Below are 15518 nucleotides of genomic sequence, written 5' to 3' on the forward strand. Positions count from 1 at the left end.
TCATAAAAAGTACCGTCGCAAGGAATACAACGATGAGTCGCAGGAGGGCACTCCATAGGAAGCTGCACACTAGAAGAGCAATATAAAGAAGGGGCAATGCGGGAATGGCTAACAAAGCTTTAGCAACCAAACTATTATGACAGGCACTGGAGATCCAGAAGAAACATACACATTTTCATCGCCTGATTGGCCTCGCATCAATCGGTTAGCGAGTAGCTAAAGCTAGTGCGACGTTGTGCGCGTATCGTTTCCAACTCATCCAATAGCTCCCCTCGCGCCTGGTCTGTTTCCGCAAGGAGAAACTTTGACATGCAGGTTCGTTGGTATCCGAATATATCGCCCATGAGAGTCTTTTGAACATGGGACAATTGGGTAAATCGCTCCACTGGAGGCTCTGGTGAACAGGATATAATCTGTTCAATACACCAAACCTCAATCGCATAGTCACCTAGCTCACGTGCGGCTTGAAGCGTGGATTCCAAAAGCGCCACAGGTTGCTTTTTCGCTCGCCCATAGACGATTCGCCATGTCGGATTCTCGTTTTTTATAGGCACGTAGATCGGAAGGGCCCCTCTCAAGATCTTCAAACCTGGGAAACCTTTGTCTTTGAGAGAATCTTCCCTGGGCAACTTCATTCTGTGAAAGTCCTCCTCGGCAAGAACCCAGTGCATATATGACCGAGATTTGACTGTCCGGGGGGGTATTCTCCTTCAGACAGGTTGCTATCTTATATGCATGCTGTAAGCACAGTTCTGCTGCCTGGAGATCCTGTTCATTTGGTAAAAGTGAGCCTAGCCCCCTGGCAACACTGACCAAAATATCAAGGATAGCGAGATAAGTAGATGAATCATACACCTGCATGCTCCAGTCAAGGAAAAGCTGGGCGACTGCGTCTCGTGAATAGATATCAGCGTTGAATATCCATTGCCATATGTTGACTGGCCGGTCAGATTTTACCAGTGCAGTAATCATGTCCCTCGCGTCCCATATCCGATCCTGGATCACAAGCATTTTGTACATGGAGCAGCAGTTGGACCAAGTATGGAAGCGGTATTCAGGGACGAGGTCTGTTTCTTCTTCAACAAGGGATAGTATCTTGAGTGCATATAGTGCAACGAGATGGGTTAATTCAATACATCCCATATGAAATAGGCTAATGGGAGGCTATGGTTCCCCGGAACCGCCAGGAGGTTTGAATCACGTCGCAGAGGAAAGTTGGTCAATAACCAGTACCCCCGTGAAAATGGTAATTGCCTGTTCATATCTGGCGGTAGCCTCTTTTGCACCTAGTTGGGGACCGGTCTCTTGGGTCTATCCCCCCCGAACTGTTCCCCCTGCGTCTTCGAGGAAAGGCTGTTGCACTCGCCACTGCGAGCAATTTGATGTTCAACTTCGCATTGAGCTATTTCACACCGCCAGCTTTTGTGAATATCAAATGGAAATCTTATTTGATCTTCGGCGCTTTTAGCTTTGCAATGGCGCTTCATGTGTTCTTCCGTTTCCCTGAGACGGCAGGAAAGACATTGGAGGAGGTTGAAGGGTTGTTGAAGGAAGGCCGAGCGCCGTGGAGAGCTGCAGCAAAAGAGCGGGATTTGGAAAATGAGGCTAGAGCGTGTCTTCACGCCCAAGAAAAGAGTGAAGAAGCTATCCATGTAGATTGCCTGAATCTATTCCCGAGCCGGAGTTGAGAACAAAACCAGAGGGCTGCTACATGGACCACCACTTTTACTACTTGGACTATGGACCTATCTAGAAAAAGCTGTATGGTATCACTACTGGTGGGCAACATAAATTTGCATACATTCCGTCCTTACATTTAGTATAGCGGTGTGATATAAATTCGAGACAACCTGCTGACCAATTTTATTCACCCACCACTTCCAAGTATATATTCAAGCTTAAGTTTCCATTATTATTCTGAAACTTTTGAAATTGTAGAAAGAAACTGAGTAAACTTCTATAGAAAGAAAGAGAGCTTCAAATTAATGTCACGGCATTGTATTTATAATATACACCAGTTGCATTGAATCTGCATGGCCAATGCAAGCTGCTTTTTACTGGAAAGGTCCATGGTCCAAGTAGCAGCAAAGGTGGTGCGATTAGCAAAAAGTATGATAGAATTAATTACTCTCTTTCTTTTGTCCGCTACTTCTCTTGTACTATGATATCTTGAAGATATCATAGTACAAGAGAAGTAGGATTTTATACTTTATTAAGTGACCAGAAATAGTGAATTGAACTCTCAATAAGCTTATACTTTTGACAGTATAGATAGTGAATGCAGTATATGGAGGGATCAGGAAGATAGATCTGGGTGGTTAAAATTAATAGGAAACCCAAAATTCCCTGCGCTGATATCAAAGAGTTCAGACTCCAGAGTAGAGAAGTCCGGACAAAATAGATTGAAGTCGGGAGTATGCACGTCCATAGAAACTGGAACATGCATCTCTGGATTTGCAGCATTGTAACGGCCATTTGCATAGGTCACCGAATCTCCATTTGTTAGAAATATAGCATTTTGATGATTTTGTGGTGTCAATTTTCCATCCTTTTCTTGCAATGAGTTGTTCACATCTGAAAGCCATATGCGTTTCAGCAATTTCGAATAGCGATATCCGATATGAGAATCAGATGTTGCCGCTTGATCAAGAATGCGGATAAATCGTTGGACAAGTTCCACAATATCCTTATGCTGCGACGGTGAAAAGGCACCAAAAGCAGCCGCTTTATATAAGAAGACAGCGGAATAGATGGTATATACGTAGAATCGAAATGGCATATAGCGGATATGTGCTACCGGGTCCGTGCCACTAGCAATAACAAGAATCTTTTGTGCAGAGTCAACTGCTTCGAAGACATACACTCCATCTGGAGTGGCCATGATTCCCTGGGGAAAAAGAGAAGAGACCTTTCCCGGGGCCAATTTAATATCATCATGGCTGCGGTTTTCCTGAATGGCTCTCGATAGAATTGATTGGAAAGAGAATGCACATACGTATAGGCGTACGTACTCTTTCACAATCCTCAATGTGCTGTATAGCTTTGGAGATGCGTCGACTTTGCCCCAACGACCATTCCATGCGGATAAAGACTGACGGAAGTCATCTAGATAGCGATTATAATCACCCCAATGGACCATTTGCATTCTTCTTTCTTTCGATGAGTATAGAATATCGTGTGCATTATGTAGAAGCTGCGTGAGCTCAATTGTAGCCTGTAGTACTTGGGCATAGTTATGCTCAGCATCCACACTGAGTCTAAGACTTGGGAAGTCATCAGCTGTGAATCTTGTCGATAGAGATGGGCCACGGGACCAAAATGACTGTCCCATTCGTACTGATATCTGACGGTCGGCGATATATACAACTAAGAGAATTAGCAAAGCTGAAGACTCTTGGTTGGCTAGTGATCCTTACAGATCCAGGCTAATTGTTTCCGGTTCACCACGTCCTCCGACTCTCCTCGGACTTTTTCTCGGAATGATGCCTTGTCAAGTCGAAGAAGGTAGGAATGTCTCACTGCCTGACCGATAAGTGACCAAGCCATGTTGTCCTCAACTGCGCACAGATTTCCGGGAAATAGTTTTAGATATGATCCTGTCTCCAGCTGTAGATAAGGAACCCACTCTGCAAGCAGAAGAAGGCTTTCAACAGTACCAACGTTAAGGGTTGAAGGCACTGCTAGGAGTACGTCTAAGAGGTACTTCTTTAAGTAATGCCAGCACTGTTGATGAATCTCTTGGTATGCTGTCTCATCCTTTGAGGCGATGGTTAAGATAACTGTAAGAAGCATCGGTTCGTTAATTGCTGTCCTTCGAACGTCAGATGTAGCTAACACGCTTTTAGGTGTAAGTGGACAGAACGGATGGTAATTGTCGGCGTAACTATAAAATTAGTCATATCTTCCAAGGTTTATTGTATAGGGAAATTCTTACTGATTCAATAAACTGCGAGCTGTCTCGGGCCCAAGAATACCAATCACCAATGTTTCTGTCTCAGAAAGCGGGCACTGTAAAGCGGGAGTGTGCATAAATTTGATCGAGTTCTCATTCAACATGGTCTCATCGTTACAAGAATCACCATCTGGTGAACTCCGAGCTGCTAGGTCAGAAACGTTCGGATCATTGGCAGCCAGCCTGGCAAGGATTTGAAGAGCATCTCCCGGATTGGTTAATTCTGCATATATTGGGTCCTCCGTCTTCTTATCGCATTCACGGTGTTGTTGGAATCCAAGTGTGGTTAAATCATCCCCGTTTGGAGTGGATACTGAGTTCAGCTTGTCCTTTCGAGTCGAGCGTCGAAACTTTGAAAAGTCCCCTCCTCGCCGGGAGCCTGCAAGAATACACTCTTCACCCACACGTATACATTCTAAGCAGGGTGATTTGCTTCCATCCGGCGAAGTTGTCCTTGAAACGATCAGCATGCTCGTATCACCAGTAACAAGTGGGTTGCTACTCACGGATCACACTTCAATTTCCGTTGACGACAGCGTTCGCACGCGCGATAGAGACGAATATTGCGACTACGAGTCATTGAATGGAGATATTTGAAGTAAAAAGTTGGCCAATTTCATTCTGTATGAGAAAAGTCTTTCTGTCGTAGGGAGATAGATCTATACGACCTCGGTATTCCCCGCAAAAGCCACCAGAAATAGTTTAGCCGGCAAAAGACGGAGAAACCTCGCGTGGGAGAAACTATGGTTCCACAGGTCACGGACATCTTCACTTGAAAACATGCATGACTTGCACGTTGCAATAATGAAAAATGCCTGTTGAACCCCACTCCCCTCAAATTCCACTTTCCTTGTGCCCGGAAAGCATACCCCGAGGCGTTTTCTTTGCCCAGGAGTTGATGAAAACGCTCCCTGACTGAATTTGTCTTCCGATCCGTTCGGCGTGGGCTACATCAGAGTTCCAAATTGAGGCACCAAGTCCAGATTTCGTGTCGTTGGCACGGGAGATAACATCCGCTTCGTTACTCCACTTAAGCACCGGAATGATAGGACCTAAACAGGAAAGAGATCATATTAGCCACTGCGACATCTATACGACAATGGCTTGAAACGCTACGAACCGAATTGTTCCTCGACAACGATGCGCGATTGCTCAGGAGGAGGATTGTCGACAATAGCTGGGGAGAGGAGATACCCTGATTGATTCTTGAGAGATCGTGATGGGAGTGCAAAGGTGTAGCCATTAACTTCAGCATCAGCGACAAGCTCTTGTGCCCTTTGACGCTGCATCTGGTTTTGCATAGGCCCCATCGTTGTGCTGTTATCTGTGGCTTTGCCAACCTCAATCATCGAAGCAGCCTTCACCATAGCATTCAAAAATGGCTGATAGATATCCTCATCTACATACACCCTCTTGATGGCTACACACGCCCGGCCAGAGAACACCAAACAGCCCTGGACAACTTTAGAGGCTGTCTTTTCGATGTCGACGTTAGGGAAAACTATCGCCGGGTCATTACCGCCACTATAAAGCTATCATTAGTACCCTTTCTCTTTGGAGAGGATTTGAAAAATGCTCACAGTTCTAGAGTCACACGCTTCATTGTAGCGACAGCGCACTGCATTATCTTCTTTCCTGTGGCGCCGGATCTAGTGAATGAGATTTTGTGGATATCAGGATGGCTAACAAGGGCAGGGCCGAGGTAATCATCCCCGCTAAGGACTTGGATCACACCAGGAGGGAAAAATGGTTGTGCCAGCTCCACCAATTTCAACGCAGAATATGGTGTGAATGGTGAAGGTTTCACAATAATGCAGCAGCCGCTCAAGACTGCTGCAAGAATCTTGCCCATGGCCAAGATGATAGGGAAGTTCCAAGGGCAGATGGCAGCAACTACTCCGACGGGAACATAACGCGGAGTGATAATCCGATGATCATCTTCAATTCTTTCTTCGGGAATACGTAATTGCAAGTGATGGTCAAACAATGAAATAACTTCATTCGCCTCGCCAGCTGCCAACGCGCGGGTCTTACCACATTCAGCTATGAGAAGAGTGGTGAAATTCTCAATGTACCACTTGTATGATTCCTTCCACCGGCGGATGTTTTCCGCTCTCTCTTCAATTGGATTCCTTGACCAGAGTTTGAAGACATTATTCGCAAATTGCACAGCTTCCTCCAGATCTTTCGTCGAGGTAACTGACCAATCCCACAGCTTCTCCCCTGTGGATAGATCAATTCCATTTTTGAAGTTGACTGCACCGCGACATTCCCCATTCACAACATTGAAAAATGTTTCGAAGCTGGAGTCTGAACAGTCCATGGTCAGCTGAAGCGGAATAAAAATATTTCGATTGACGAGAGATATATTGGGAGGCTTGGAGACCGTGAGGGAAGAATTAGTAGAGGTTTAAACCAATGCTGGAGGTCGAATCACCATGATGAGACCTATACTCGAGTGGAATAAAGTTGTCTTTAGCCTGTTCCCGGAAAGGTTAGAAAGTCTTACGAGTACGTAATTCCGTATGTTGACGGTGATAATCTCAAAGAAATCAAGAGTACTTCTCGGTACATCTGTAAGCATTGATTCTGGAAAATCGGCTCCCGTGACCCGACTATAGTCGACTAAGGATTCGTAGCGTGCGCTAGTCGGTTCAAGATGGGGATAGAAGCTAGCATATAACATAACCGAGAAATTGAATCAGCCAGTGTCTTTTCTCTTTACTTTCCTCACACATTTTTGCCCCTGGTAAAGAAAGCAAAATCAACGGAATGGATATTATAAGGAAACACAAGGCCATTGTCTACGACAAGCCGGGAGACATATCCACCAATGTCGTGGATGTCGAAACTCCAACTCCGGGGCCCGGAGAGGTGCTGGTGAAAATGTATGATTTCCATGATGTTCTCGCTAAATTCAATACTCATGTTCGATTATAGCACCCATTCCGGTGTATGCCATTCAGATCTTAGTCTGATGACAAATACAGTGGGTTGGATCCTTCATGATTTGATCGTATTCATATAGCCCCTTCCAAAATGCTTATTATCAACAGTGGAAATTCCTACCCGAACCTATCAAAAGTGGCCAAGTTGGTGGACATGAAGGTGTCGGCACTGTGGCCGAAATGGGTCCATCTAGTGAAGTTTCAGGTATCCGGGTTGGTGACCGTGTTGGTATCAAATGGATATCTTTCGCCTGTGGTAATTGTCCTCCTTGTCTCTCTGGTGCAGATGGTGTCTGCGTCAACCAGAAGATTTCCGGCTTCACATGGCCAGGAACATTCCAGCAATTTGTTCTCGCCCCTGCTGACTATGTGACCCCCATCCCTGACGGACTGTCTAGCGAAATGGCTGCCCCACTACTTTGCGGAGGAGTCACGGTCTATTCAGCTCTCAAGAAGAGTAAAGCTAAGCCAGGGGACTGGGTCGTCATAGCTGGGGCTGGTGGCGGGCTGGGTCATCTCGGTGTACAGCTTGGAAGCCGTGGAATGGGATTCAGAATTATTGGGCTAGATGTCGGATCGAAAGAGGAATTTGTCAGGAGATGTGGTGCCGAGGTTTTTATCGATATCACGAATTGCTCCAATGGCGATCAAAAGAAAAGCGCTGCTGAAATGGTGACGGCTGCCACTGGAGGTGCTGGAGCTTCTGCGGTTGTTATTTGCAGCGCTAGCAATGCTGCATACGCGCAAGGATTGAACTTCTTGAAGTTCAATGGAACTTTGGTCTGTGTTGGTGTTCCTGGTAACCCAGAACCTATCGAAAACGCCTGTCCACATATCATGGTCTCGAAGCAGTTGAGGATTGTTGGCAGCACCGTCGGTAATCGGAAAGATGCTATTGAAACTCTTGATATGGCGAAGAGAGTTGTTTCTACCCCTTTTAGGGTGGAAAAGGCACAGAATATTGATCGCGTCTTCGAGGAAATGAGGGGTGGAAAATTGCAAGGTCGTGTCGTTCTAAATCTTCAATCATGGGCCTGAGACAACGGTGTTTCTACTTCAAAGAACTATACTGGGTTTAATTGCAATGCAAACTAATATAACAGGTTGATAAATTTCCTTCAAGGACCTGCAATGTAGCGTTGAGAAAGATGCTATACTAGTAGGGACCGGATAAGCTTACCTAGAAGATACCGTCATATTATAGCCTGAGTTATTCTTTCTTTCAAACGACAGTGACACTAATAGTCATTCACTCACCTTGAGATTACATGAAGGCATAGTACCATTTTTGACTCTCAGCAAATTCTCGTATATTATCCATCTAAACTTCCTGGACTCAGGTCAGTTCTTCCAGATCATGATCAACAGCACAGTTGAATGATATAAACCTAATCGGAATTTATTTTCATTACTTGACACCAGCGATGAAAGGGTAATGATCATAAAACATCCAAGATTGTACCGCTTCTCTCTCGTTGCTCTTCCATTGCTACCATCATCCGACGAATGCCAACTTTCAGACAGCGCAAACAAAACAGAATCGGGGAATGGCTTCGAGTCTTACACAGGTGTAGACCAGCGATACGCTCACTTGCCGAAACAACTATATTTTTGACCTCTGAAATATCATACCCTGGTGCCTTTGTGGCTAATGGCCTCAGAAGATATTTTCAAATCAAGAGTTCTCGCGTCCACGCATTACACTACTTACCATTCCCGAGCAACTCGAAAATGAACGATCTTCTCGGAGGCGACTATAGCCGTGATCAATGCAATCCAAAATCATTTGAATTGAACAAAGATTGAATTATCTGTCTATTGCTCGCCCGTGTATCAGCAGTCACACTTTTAAAACGGAAATGTGGATTAACTTGTTCTACCGCGCGCCTCCGCATGGTACTTACTGCATAGTGTGATTGTCCCAGGTGAAGGAAAATACATTCATGGCCGAAATCAAGGAATCTCGAAAGCTCTGCATAGAGTAACAATATTTGCGTTGCTGGGTTCTTCAAAATCGGCATAGGCCAGCAGCTTGGTGGTCGGACCCCGGGGCAATAGATGGGTAAAGATAACATTGACCACACCAGGAGAGCTTTATGGCTAGATTACACGACCTCGGGGAATGATACAACAAGGCTATAGACGGGTTAGAGTCCAGTCTTCTTCTATGGATCGGCTTTTGATGAGGTTCTATTACTCACATGTCATGGTGTATAAAAAGTCTTTAAACGCATCATTTTCTGTAGATTGGTAGGATTGTCCAAAAATATCAGCAATACGATAAATTTTTATAGGAAGATCATCCCTGAGAACATTTGCCAAAATCTTTCATACGAAATGGCCTTTTCCCACATCTCTGTTAAGAAACTACATCCGACATTCGCTGCAAAGATCAGTGGTGTCGATTTTTCCTCGCCTCTATCAGACGAGGTGTTTCAAGAAGTATTTCAAGCGGTCACAGAAGTGAGTAGCGCTTCGGAACTTGGTCATTTCAACAAACTGATCAAATACCACAGTATGGTGTTGTCGTCTTCCGCAGCACTGGACTGACCGATGAGGCTCATATAGAGTTCTCCCGAAAGTTTGGGGAGCTCGACGACGTGAAGCCTTATATTGCTGCTGGCCGAAAGAATCGTCTCAAGTATCCCGAGTTATTCGATGTTAGTAACGTTGAGCTGGACGGAACCATCCTCGACGCCGACAGTGCGCGAGGACAAGCAAACAAGGTATGTCAAGTCAAGGTTCAGATAAAGCACATGTAGCATCTCTGACCATTTATAATCACAGGGCAATGATCTTTTCCACGTCGACTCTAGCTTCAATCCCCGCCGTGCTGGATATTCTCTTCTTTTAGCCCACGAGCTTCCACCGCAGGGCATGGGAGGCCATACAGCTTTCGCAGACACGAGAACAGCATTCAATGACCTTCCAGCCGATCTGAAGGAGAGACTTCTGTCAAATGACTATATTGCTTGTCATTCAATGCACCATTCTCGGAAGACGGCTGCGCCTGAAGCTTTCGCTCATATCAACCCGCTTGATTATCCGATGGGTCGGCACAAACTGGTTCAGCTCCACGAGACCTCTGATCGAATGAATTTGTACATTGCAGCTCATGTGCACCACATTGAGGGACTAGAGCCAGATGAGTCTCAGGCGCTTTTCAATAATTTGTTTCAGCATGCTACGCGTAAGGGAAACACGGTGGAGATTGAATGGCAGGCCCCGGGGGATTTGGTTATCTGGGACAATACTTGTACGATGCACAGAGCGGTTGGTGGGCCATTCCTCCGCAAATATAAGCGGGACATGAGACGGACAACTGTACATGACTCCAGTTCACAGGCGTGGGGGGTTGAATGAGCATACGAACGTTCGAGTTGGAATGCCATAAGCTCATCTCCGCATTCCCGTGCAAGGGAGCATAGCATTGAGCAGATTACCAGATTTTACCATTTCTCAAATTTCCATTTGAGTACCAGATACAAAAGGGAACCCGATTGAGTGTCTACTTACTATACTCTATCTCGCCTCTCTAATGTACAGCAAATATAACAATGGATTCAACTTCATGTGTATACGGTATCCTGATAATCAGTTTGCTTCAATGGGCTACTGCCAAACCACCTGTTTAAGAAGGGCTGCAGCCGTAAGTAACAATAGAACCTCTGAGATAACATCCCAAAGTCTCACATTTTCCACATAGATAGATAGTGGAACCTTCCAAATCCGTCCGCAATCCTAGAAAATTAATACAACAATCAGAGCAAATCTGCAACTCCGCACTCACCGACTCTTCGGTCCAAATTAAAGCTATCAATTTTATCATATATAGCTTCGTCGCTCAGTTTCCCCAGGCTTCCCGCCAAATCATCGGTTGTTCCTGGCGAATATTCCAATAGATAGTTGGTCAAATAACCTCCGCCCTTCGTCAGAAATATACAATAGATGAACATGTCCGTCCGTCAGTACCGTCCAGGATTCCGGATTCGCTACCTCAGATTGCCATACAGTACGGGTTTTGCTTCATATCAAGCAGGACGGATTGCAACTGACAGTCTTCGAAATGATGATCCAAAAGTGGGAGTTACCTCTTCGTTATCGCGCCAATGTGTTGAAAGAAAGTACCGTGTCTACTATCAGTGAATCAATTATTTGGGACCTACCGAGTATTCGGATGGCTGCGCAGGCGCTTTTGCCAAGGCAAATTCAGGAATTGTATCCTGCAAACCTACCTGATCATTCTTTAGCACAGAACTTGGACTATTTCTCCAATCAAGAGAGCACCGGCCTACGTATAAGTCATCATTCGTGCCTCTAACAGCAAAAACCCTAGAAATGTGTCAAAAAGGCTACTACAAATGAGAAGTTCGATGCTTTCTAGATATTGCCAAATAAGAATTTAGCAGAAACTGAATGGGCAGATACACCATCTTCTCTGTCCCCTATTTACGTTCCGTATAAACACTTCTGTATTACACCCCCGTTCACATACTGCCATGGTAAGCTCAAGTCTCGTGCTCCGACATTCTCACATTCTCGGCTTGGATTACTGCTCATTTTTATTGGGTCATATTTTTAACTGTAGCAGCAAGCTACATTGGTTTGGCCAGTCGCATCTCCTACGCCTCGTGCCTCAAAATTAGCCCAATTTTGGTAAATGACCATGTTGGATGTCGAGTTGATGAGGTTGGCGTTTCATCGGCAACACAGATCCGGCCATTGTATTTGTGAATATCCACACAATGCTGATCTATGATATACTTTATCTCTGGTTTGAATTCTTTCCATTTGGTGCGAATATCCTCCCTGCGTTGAGATCTACTGATAGTCCTAACAGAGATTTCAGTTTTTGATGGCATTTACCATTTCAATGCTATCCAACAAAGCCGTAAGTTAGCATTCCATTTTACGAGGACCTGTAATTTTATCTTCATGACGTTACCTTTTTTGGCATTCTTGTCGGTGCAATTATCTCGGTTATAGCATACATCATCTGGCTCTACTTCTCTTATCAGCCTAAATTGCGCAACTGCGATATTAGACTAGAGCCCGAGGCGAGGTTAGTTCCCGGCCGGATTGGCGCCACGTGTATTCCCGTCTCTCTTTTCGTTTTTGCTTGGAGCTCTAGAGCTAGGTGTGCTGTCCTCGAAAGACTTAAAGAACTATCTCAAAAGCGTTCCATGGATTGCTCCGATCATCGGCACTGCTTTTTTTGCACCTGGGTTTTATCTTGCCTTCCAGCCTATTCTCAACCACCTTGGTGAGTCATACCAAAGATATGTGGCTAGTGTGTTTGCTGGAAACACCTTCTTTCGAAGTTCCTTCGGGGGGAGCCTTACCTTCAGCTGGTCCACGGATGTTAAAATCCCTGGGAATTGGGTGAGCTTCTACTGTCCTAGGTTTCATTTCCGTTACGATGGTACCCCTGCCTTATATATCGGAAAGAGTAAGTCAGCACCTGATACCTGAATCAAACCAGACTGACGTTCAAAGTACGGGAAATGGCTGCGTTCCTGGAGCCGGTACGCAAATTAGGGCACATCAAATCTGCTTACTTCGCGAGGGCTATCTCAGTTGAACCTCCCAGCAGCACGTACTATACTACGTAGATTGTTGATACTGCTTTATCCATCGAGGATATAATCCCCCGGCTAAAGTGCAAAATATTTGCAAATCTCAGTAGGCCCAAATATCAAGACCTTTCGAATATGTTGAACGCATAGAAAATTGGTTATTCGATCGATTGACATGTGTAGAGCTCTGGAATTGCGAACAGACTAGATCAAAATGAACCTCTATACTGCCATCTTTATTCTTGTACCTTGGTCCGTGTAAAGCCGTAGCTTCTCGGCGTGCTATGAGCTAGGGAGGACGTAGGTCACCATTTACTAGATTCTGCATTCTTTCGATAGTTGAATATACCACTATTTTTCATCCCGTAGAGCCGTGTTAGGACTCAAATATGCACGCGTGTCGCTGCCGCTGCTGCTACGGAGATCGGCGGATGGAGGCGAGATTGATGCAAAAACCTTGGTAAACAGGTGAAGTCCAGAACAGAACGAAAACCGAAGCGGCAAAATACTCCGCCAAATCCTGAAAAAAAGATCAAAAATATATAAACATACAACAGCAGGGATTCGCATGTGGTCACCCACCATACTACTAACCTGCCGGCGTGTGGCTTAAGTACGGCTGAGCGGACGGGAAGCCCTGTTCTCCACACCCTATGGTCGTATGTATTAGCTCAAAGATGAATTAGGGCTAAGTTACACAAAAAGAGTACTGACGCCTTTGTATCCCCCAACCCCATGCATTGCGGGACGTGATCAAATTCAGTGTCTGGGCATTTCTGGATGTTCCCAAAACCAAAATGCAGTCAAACTAGAACTCCGTTTGGGATTTCACAAATCAACTCCTGTGACGTTCCTCGAAAACGGCTCTGTTCCCACCTTCTCCAACACCATGATGGGCCTGCGAAACCGACTGGAGGAAGTTCGAATCGTGCATCCTGAGCAATTCTGGACAGCAATCTTTCTGGCTCGACTGTCGCCAAAGTTGGGGTTATTTAAGATTGTCCGATTAAGCTCCCAGGTGATCCGCCATACAAACTTCTGAAGACGACAAGACCTCGAAAATCAAGTATTTTGATCTGTGCGAGATGCCCGCAGGACCGAATGCTACCCTGCCACGGAGACCACTCAGTTAGCCTCCCCAATCCAACCTGAGCAGATGCCCAACGGCATGACACTACTCTCCATTGGCGAGGACGCCGCCACTGTTAAGGTTCCCTGGTGCTCCCTGTGCCGGCGCCCCTTTCACCCCCAAAAAAGGGGCGCCAAAACGGGAAGAAAAGTACGCGCCGTCGAGCCAATACTCAGCAGGCATCGAATACTGATGCCAACCTGAAAAGTGAAACGCTCGATCGGCCAGTTTGCCGGTTTAGATGGTCCAGTTTTCAGTGTCTACTAGGAATTGGTCATTCTCACATGTTCCAAACTAAGCTGATCCAACTCGCTTGCTAATGTGGAGGTTCCGAACGGGCTTCAAAATACTCTGCGGAAGAACGAAGTCGCAGGGGCAACTAGGATTGGCTTTGGAATTTATGCCTTCACAATTCGTTGTAAATCTAGTTGTTCCCAAAATTCAAAATGACCTGAAATGTAGAAGGTCATCCAGCCATGGAGCGTTTATAGGGATTCCTCATTTCGTTATTGTATCCCTTCGTTCAAATATACATCTTTCCTTTTTTCAAGCGATGCCACGATCTCATTAGTGAATACTGGATGATAGTGATGATGGAGCTAGACTCATTTTGCATTGTTCTGTAGTTTTCTGTGAAAAACATTCACGAATGGTCTCGAGGATCACACAACCGAAGTCTGGATCATATGGACGCATTTCCAAATAATTAAATTTGTAGCACCTTGTCCAGTTGTGTCTTTCTCCTTTATCTGAGACGAATTGATTATCCCATCTGGCAATGACTGGGGACGTGGCTGAAGAATCTTCTTCAATCTGGAGGACGTTCCTTCAACTAGAAATGACGCTGCTGAAGTAAACCTGCTGACATTCATCGAAGCTCAGAAATTCAAGCTCAATGTACACTCATTTCCCCAATTTTGTTGTGCCGAAAATAGATTTAAACCATTAGATACATTCACATGGCAAAGAGCACTTTCGAAGAACCTGACAAATTTGAGCTGTGATTATCTTCTTCATAAAACACATACGAAAAAGTTATATGTAAGAGAATCCAGTTTAAATATCAAATATGGAATTCGACATGGAAATGGGAGTGGGAACAAGTTTTTGAGCCCAAATGGGTATCTATCCATTTATAGAAATGCCCAGGGTTTGAAAAGCGATGTTATATGGGCCACCTTTTTACTACTTGAGCCACAGACTATCGTAGAGCAGGATATTAATGTATTAGCTATACAAATTTATATACATCTGGTCTGTATCCAAAGCACAGTACTGTAATAATAGTTTGAAACCACTATTTTTTCCTGTTTTCTTTTGCCAATTCTTTCTAATGAAGGTGGAGGGAGAAGATTGATGCATAATGATGGTGATGATGATGATAATGATGATGGAAGAAACTAAGCTAACAACTAAGATAGTGCGTGTGTGATGAGACTCGGCACTTGGAGACATATCTTCAACACTTTCTACCACCTCCAAGTCTCTTGGAGTGGTAGTAGAAACGGAAAACAATATATCTAACGAAGTGGTCGGGAGACCAAACCTGTCAGATGTCCAGTATTGGCCGTATCCAATATCTGAAGAGGGATGTGAACAATTCTAATTTCAAAAGGAAAGTGCTAAGCTCAACAATCCAAGACCGCAAGAATGCAGCTGATTTTGGTTATTCCGATATAAACCAGATAGATTTGAATTTGTATGGCCAATACAAGCTATCTATTCCTGGATGGGTCCATGGTCCGATTAGCAGAGGGGTGGTACATTTAGGACTAGTTACTTGGTTTCAGACATATACAGTGACAAATTTCAAACTTTCTTCAACAGAGTATACTCCAATGTGAAAATCCATATATGAAATAGGGCATTTATAGGAGTATGTCATGCCGTGTCTCGTTGAAATTGCCTAGTTA

General features: G+C 44.8%; 7 protein-coding genes across 7 annotated transcripts; 4 read left to right on the forward strand and 3 right to left on the reverse strand.

Moving 5' to 3' along the window:
* Positions 1-197: 197 nt before the first annotated feature.
* N7469_000037 (uncharacterized protein) lies at positions 198-635 on the reverse strand (the record flags this gene model as incomplete). Its single annotated transcript, XM_056638957.1, has 1 exon — positions 198-635. The coding sequence occupies one exon, from the start codon at positions 633-635 to the stop codon at positions 198-200; it is 438 nt and encodes a 145-aa protein (XP_056504714.1).
* A 335-nt stretch (positions 636-970) lies between these two features.
* N7469_000038 (uncharacterized protein) lies at positions 971-1688 on the forward strand (the record flags this gene model as incomplete). Its single annotated transcript, XM_056638958.1, has 3 exons — positions 971-1065; positions 1153-1246; positions 1275-1688. 3 exons carry the CDS (start codon positions 971-973, stop codon positions 1686-1688), a joined length of 603 nt encoding a protein of 200 aa, XP_056504715.1.
* Positions 1689-2296: 608 nt separating this feature from the next.
* N7469_000039 (fungal specific transcription factor domain-containing protein) lies at positions 2297-4422 on the reverse strand (the record flags this gene model as incomplete). Its single annotated transcript, XM_056638959.1, has 3 exons — positions 2297-3366; positions 3417-3883; positions 3935-4422. 3 exons carry the CDS (start codon positions 4420-4422, stop codon positions 2297-2299), a joined length of 2025 nt encoding a protein of 674 aa, XP_056504716.1.
* Positions 4423-4786: 364 nt separating this feature from the next.
* N7469_000040 (uncharacterized protein) lies at positions 4787-6275 on the reverse strand (the record flags this gene model as incomplete). Its single annotated transcript, XM_056638960.1, has 3 exons — positions 4787-5004; positions 5073-5476; positions 5533-6275. 3 exons carry the CDS (start codon positions 6273-6275, stop codon positions 4787-4789), a joined length of 1365 nt encoding a protein of 454 aa, XP_056504717.1.
* Positions 6276-6724: 449 nt separating this feature from the next.
* N7469_000041 (zinc-dependent alcohol dehydrogenase) lies at positions 6725-7938 on the forward strand (the record flags this gene model as incomplete). The annotated part of the gene is made up of 3 exons (XM_056638961.1): positions 6725-6840; positions 6893-6941; positions 7009-7938. 3 exons carry the CDS (start codon positions 6725-6727, stop codon positions 7936-7938), a joined length of 1095 nt encoding a protein of 364 aa, XP_056504718.1.
* A 1299-nt stretch (positions 7939-9237) lies between these two features.
* Positions 9238-10263, forward strand: N7469_000042 (TauD/TfdA dioxygenase family protein; the record flags this gene model as incomplete). The annotated part of the gene is made up of 3 exons (XM_056638962.1): positions 9238-9363; positions 9417-9626; positions 9688-10263. The coding sequence occupies 3 exons, from the start codon at positions 9238-9240 to the stop codon at positions 10261-10263; spliced, it is 912 nt and encodes a 303-aa protein (XP_056504719.1).
* Positions 10264-11645: 1382 nt separating this feature from the next.
* N7469_000043 (uncharacterized protein) lies at positions 11646-12372 on the forward strand (the record flags this gene model as incomplete). The annotated part of the gene is given in 4 exon segments (XM_056638963.1): positions 11646-11730; positions 11750-11791; positions 11887-12037; positions 12078-12372. 4 exon segments carry the CDS (start codon positions 11646-11648, stop codon positions 12370-12372), a joined length of 573 nt encoding a protein of 190 aa, XP_056504720.1.
* Between the last annotated feature and the right edge of the window lie 3146 nt (positions 12373-15518).

Source organism: Penicillium citrinum (assembly GCF_028827155.1).
Source record: "Penicillium citrinum strain IBT 23319 chromosome Unknown utg000001l:1.0-4955037.0:1.0-4956770.0, whole genome shotgun sequence".
NCBI classification, from domain to species: domain Eukaryota; kingdom Fungi; phylum Ascomycota; class Eurotiomycetes; order Eurotiales; family Aspergillaceae; genus Penicillium; species Penicillium citrinum.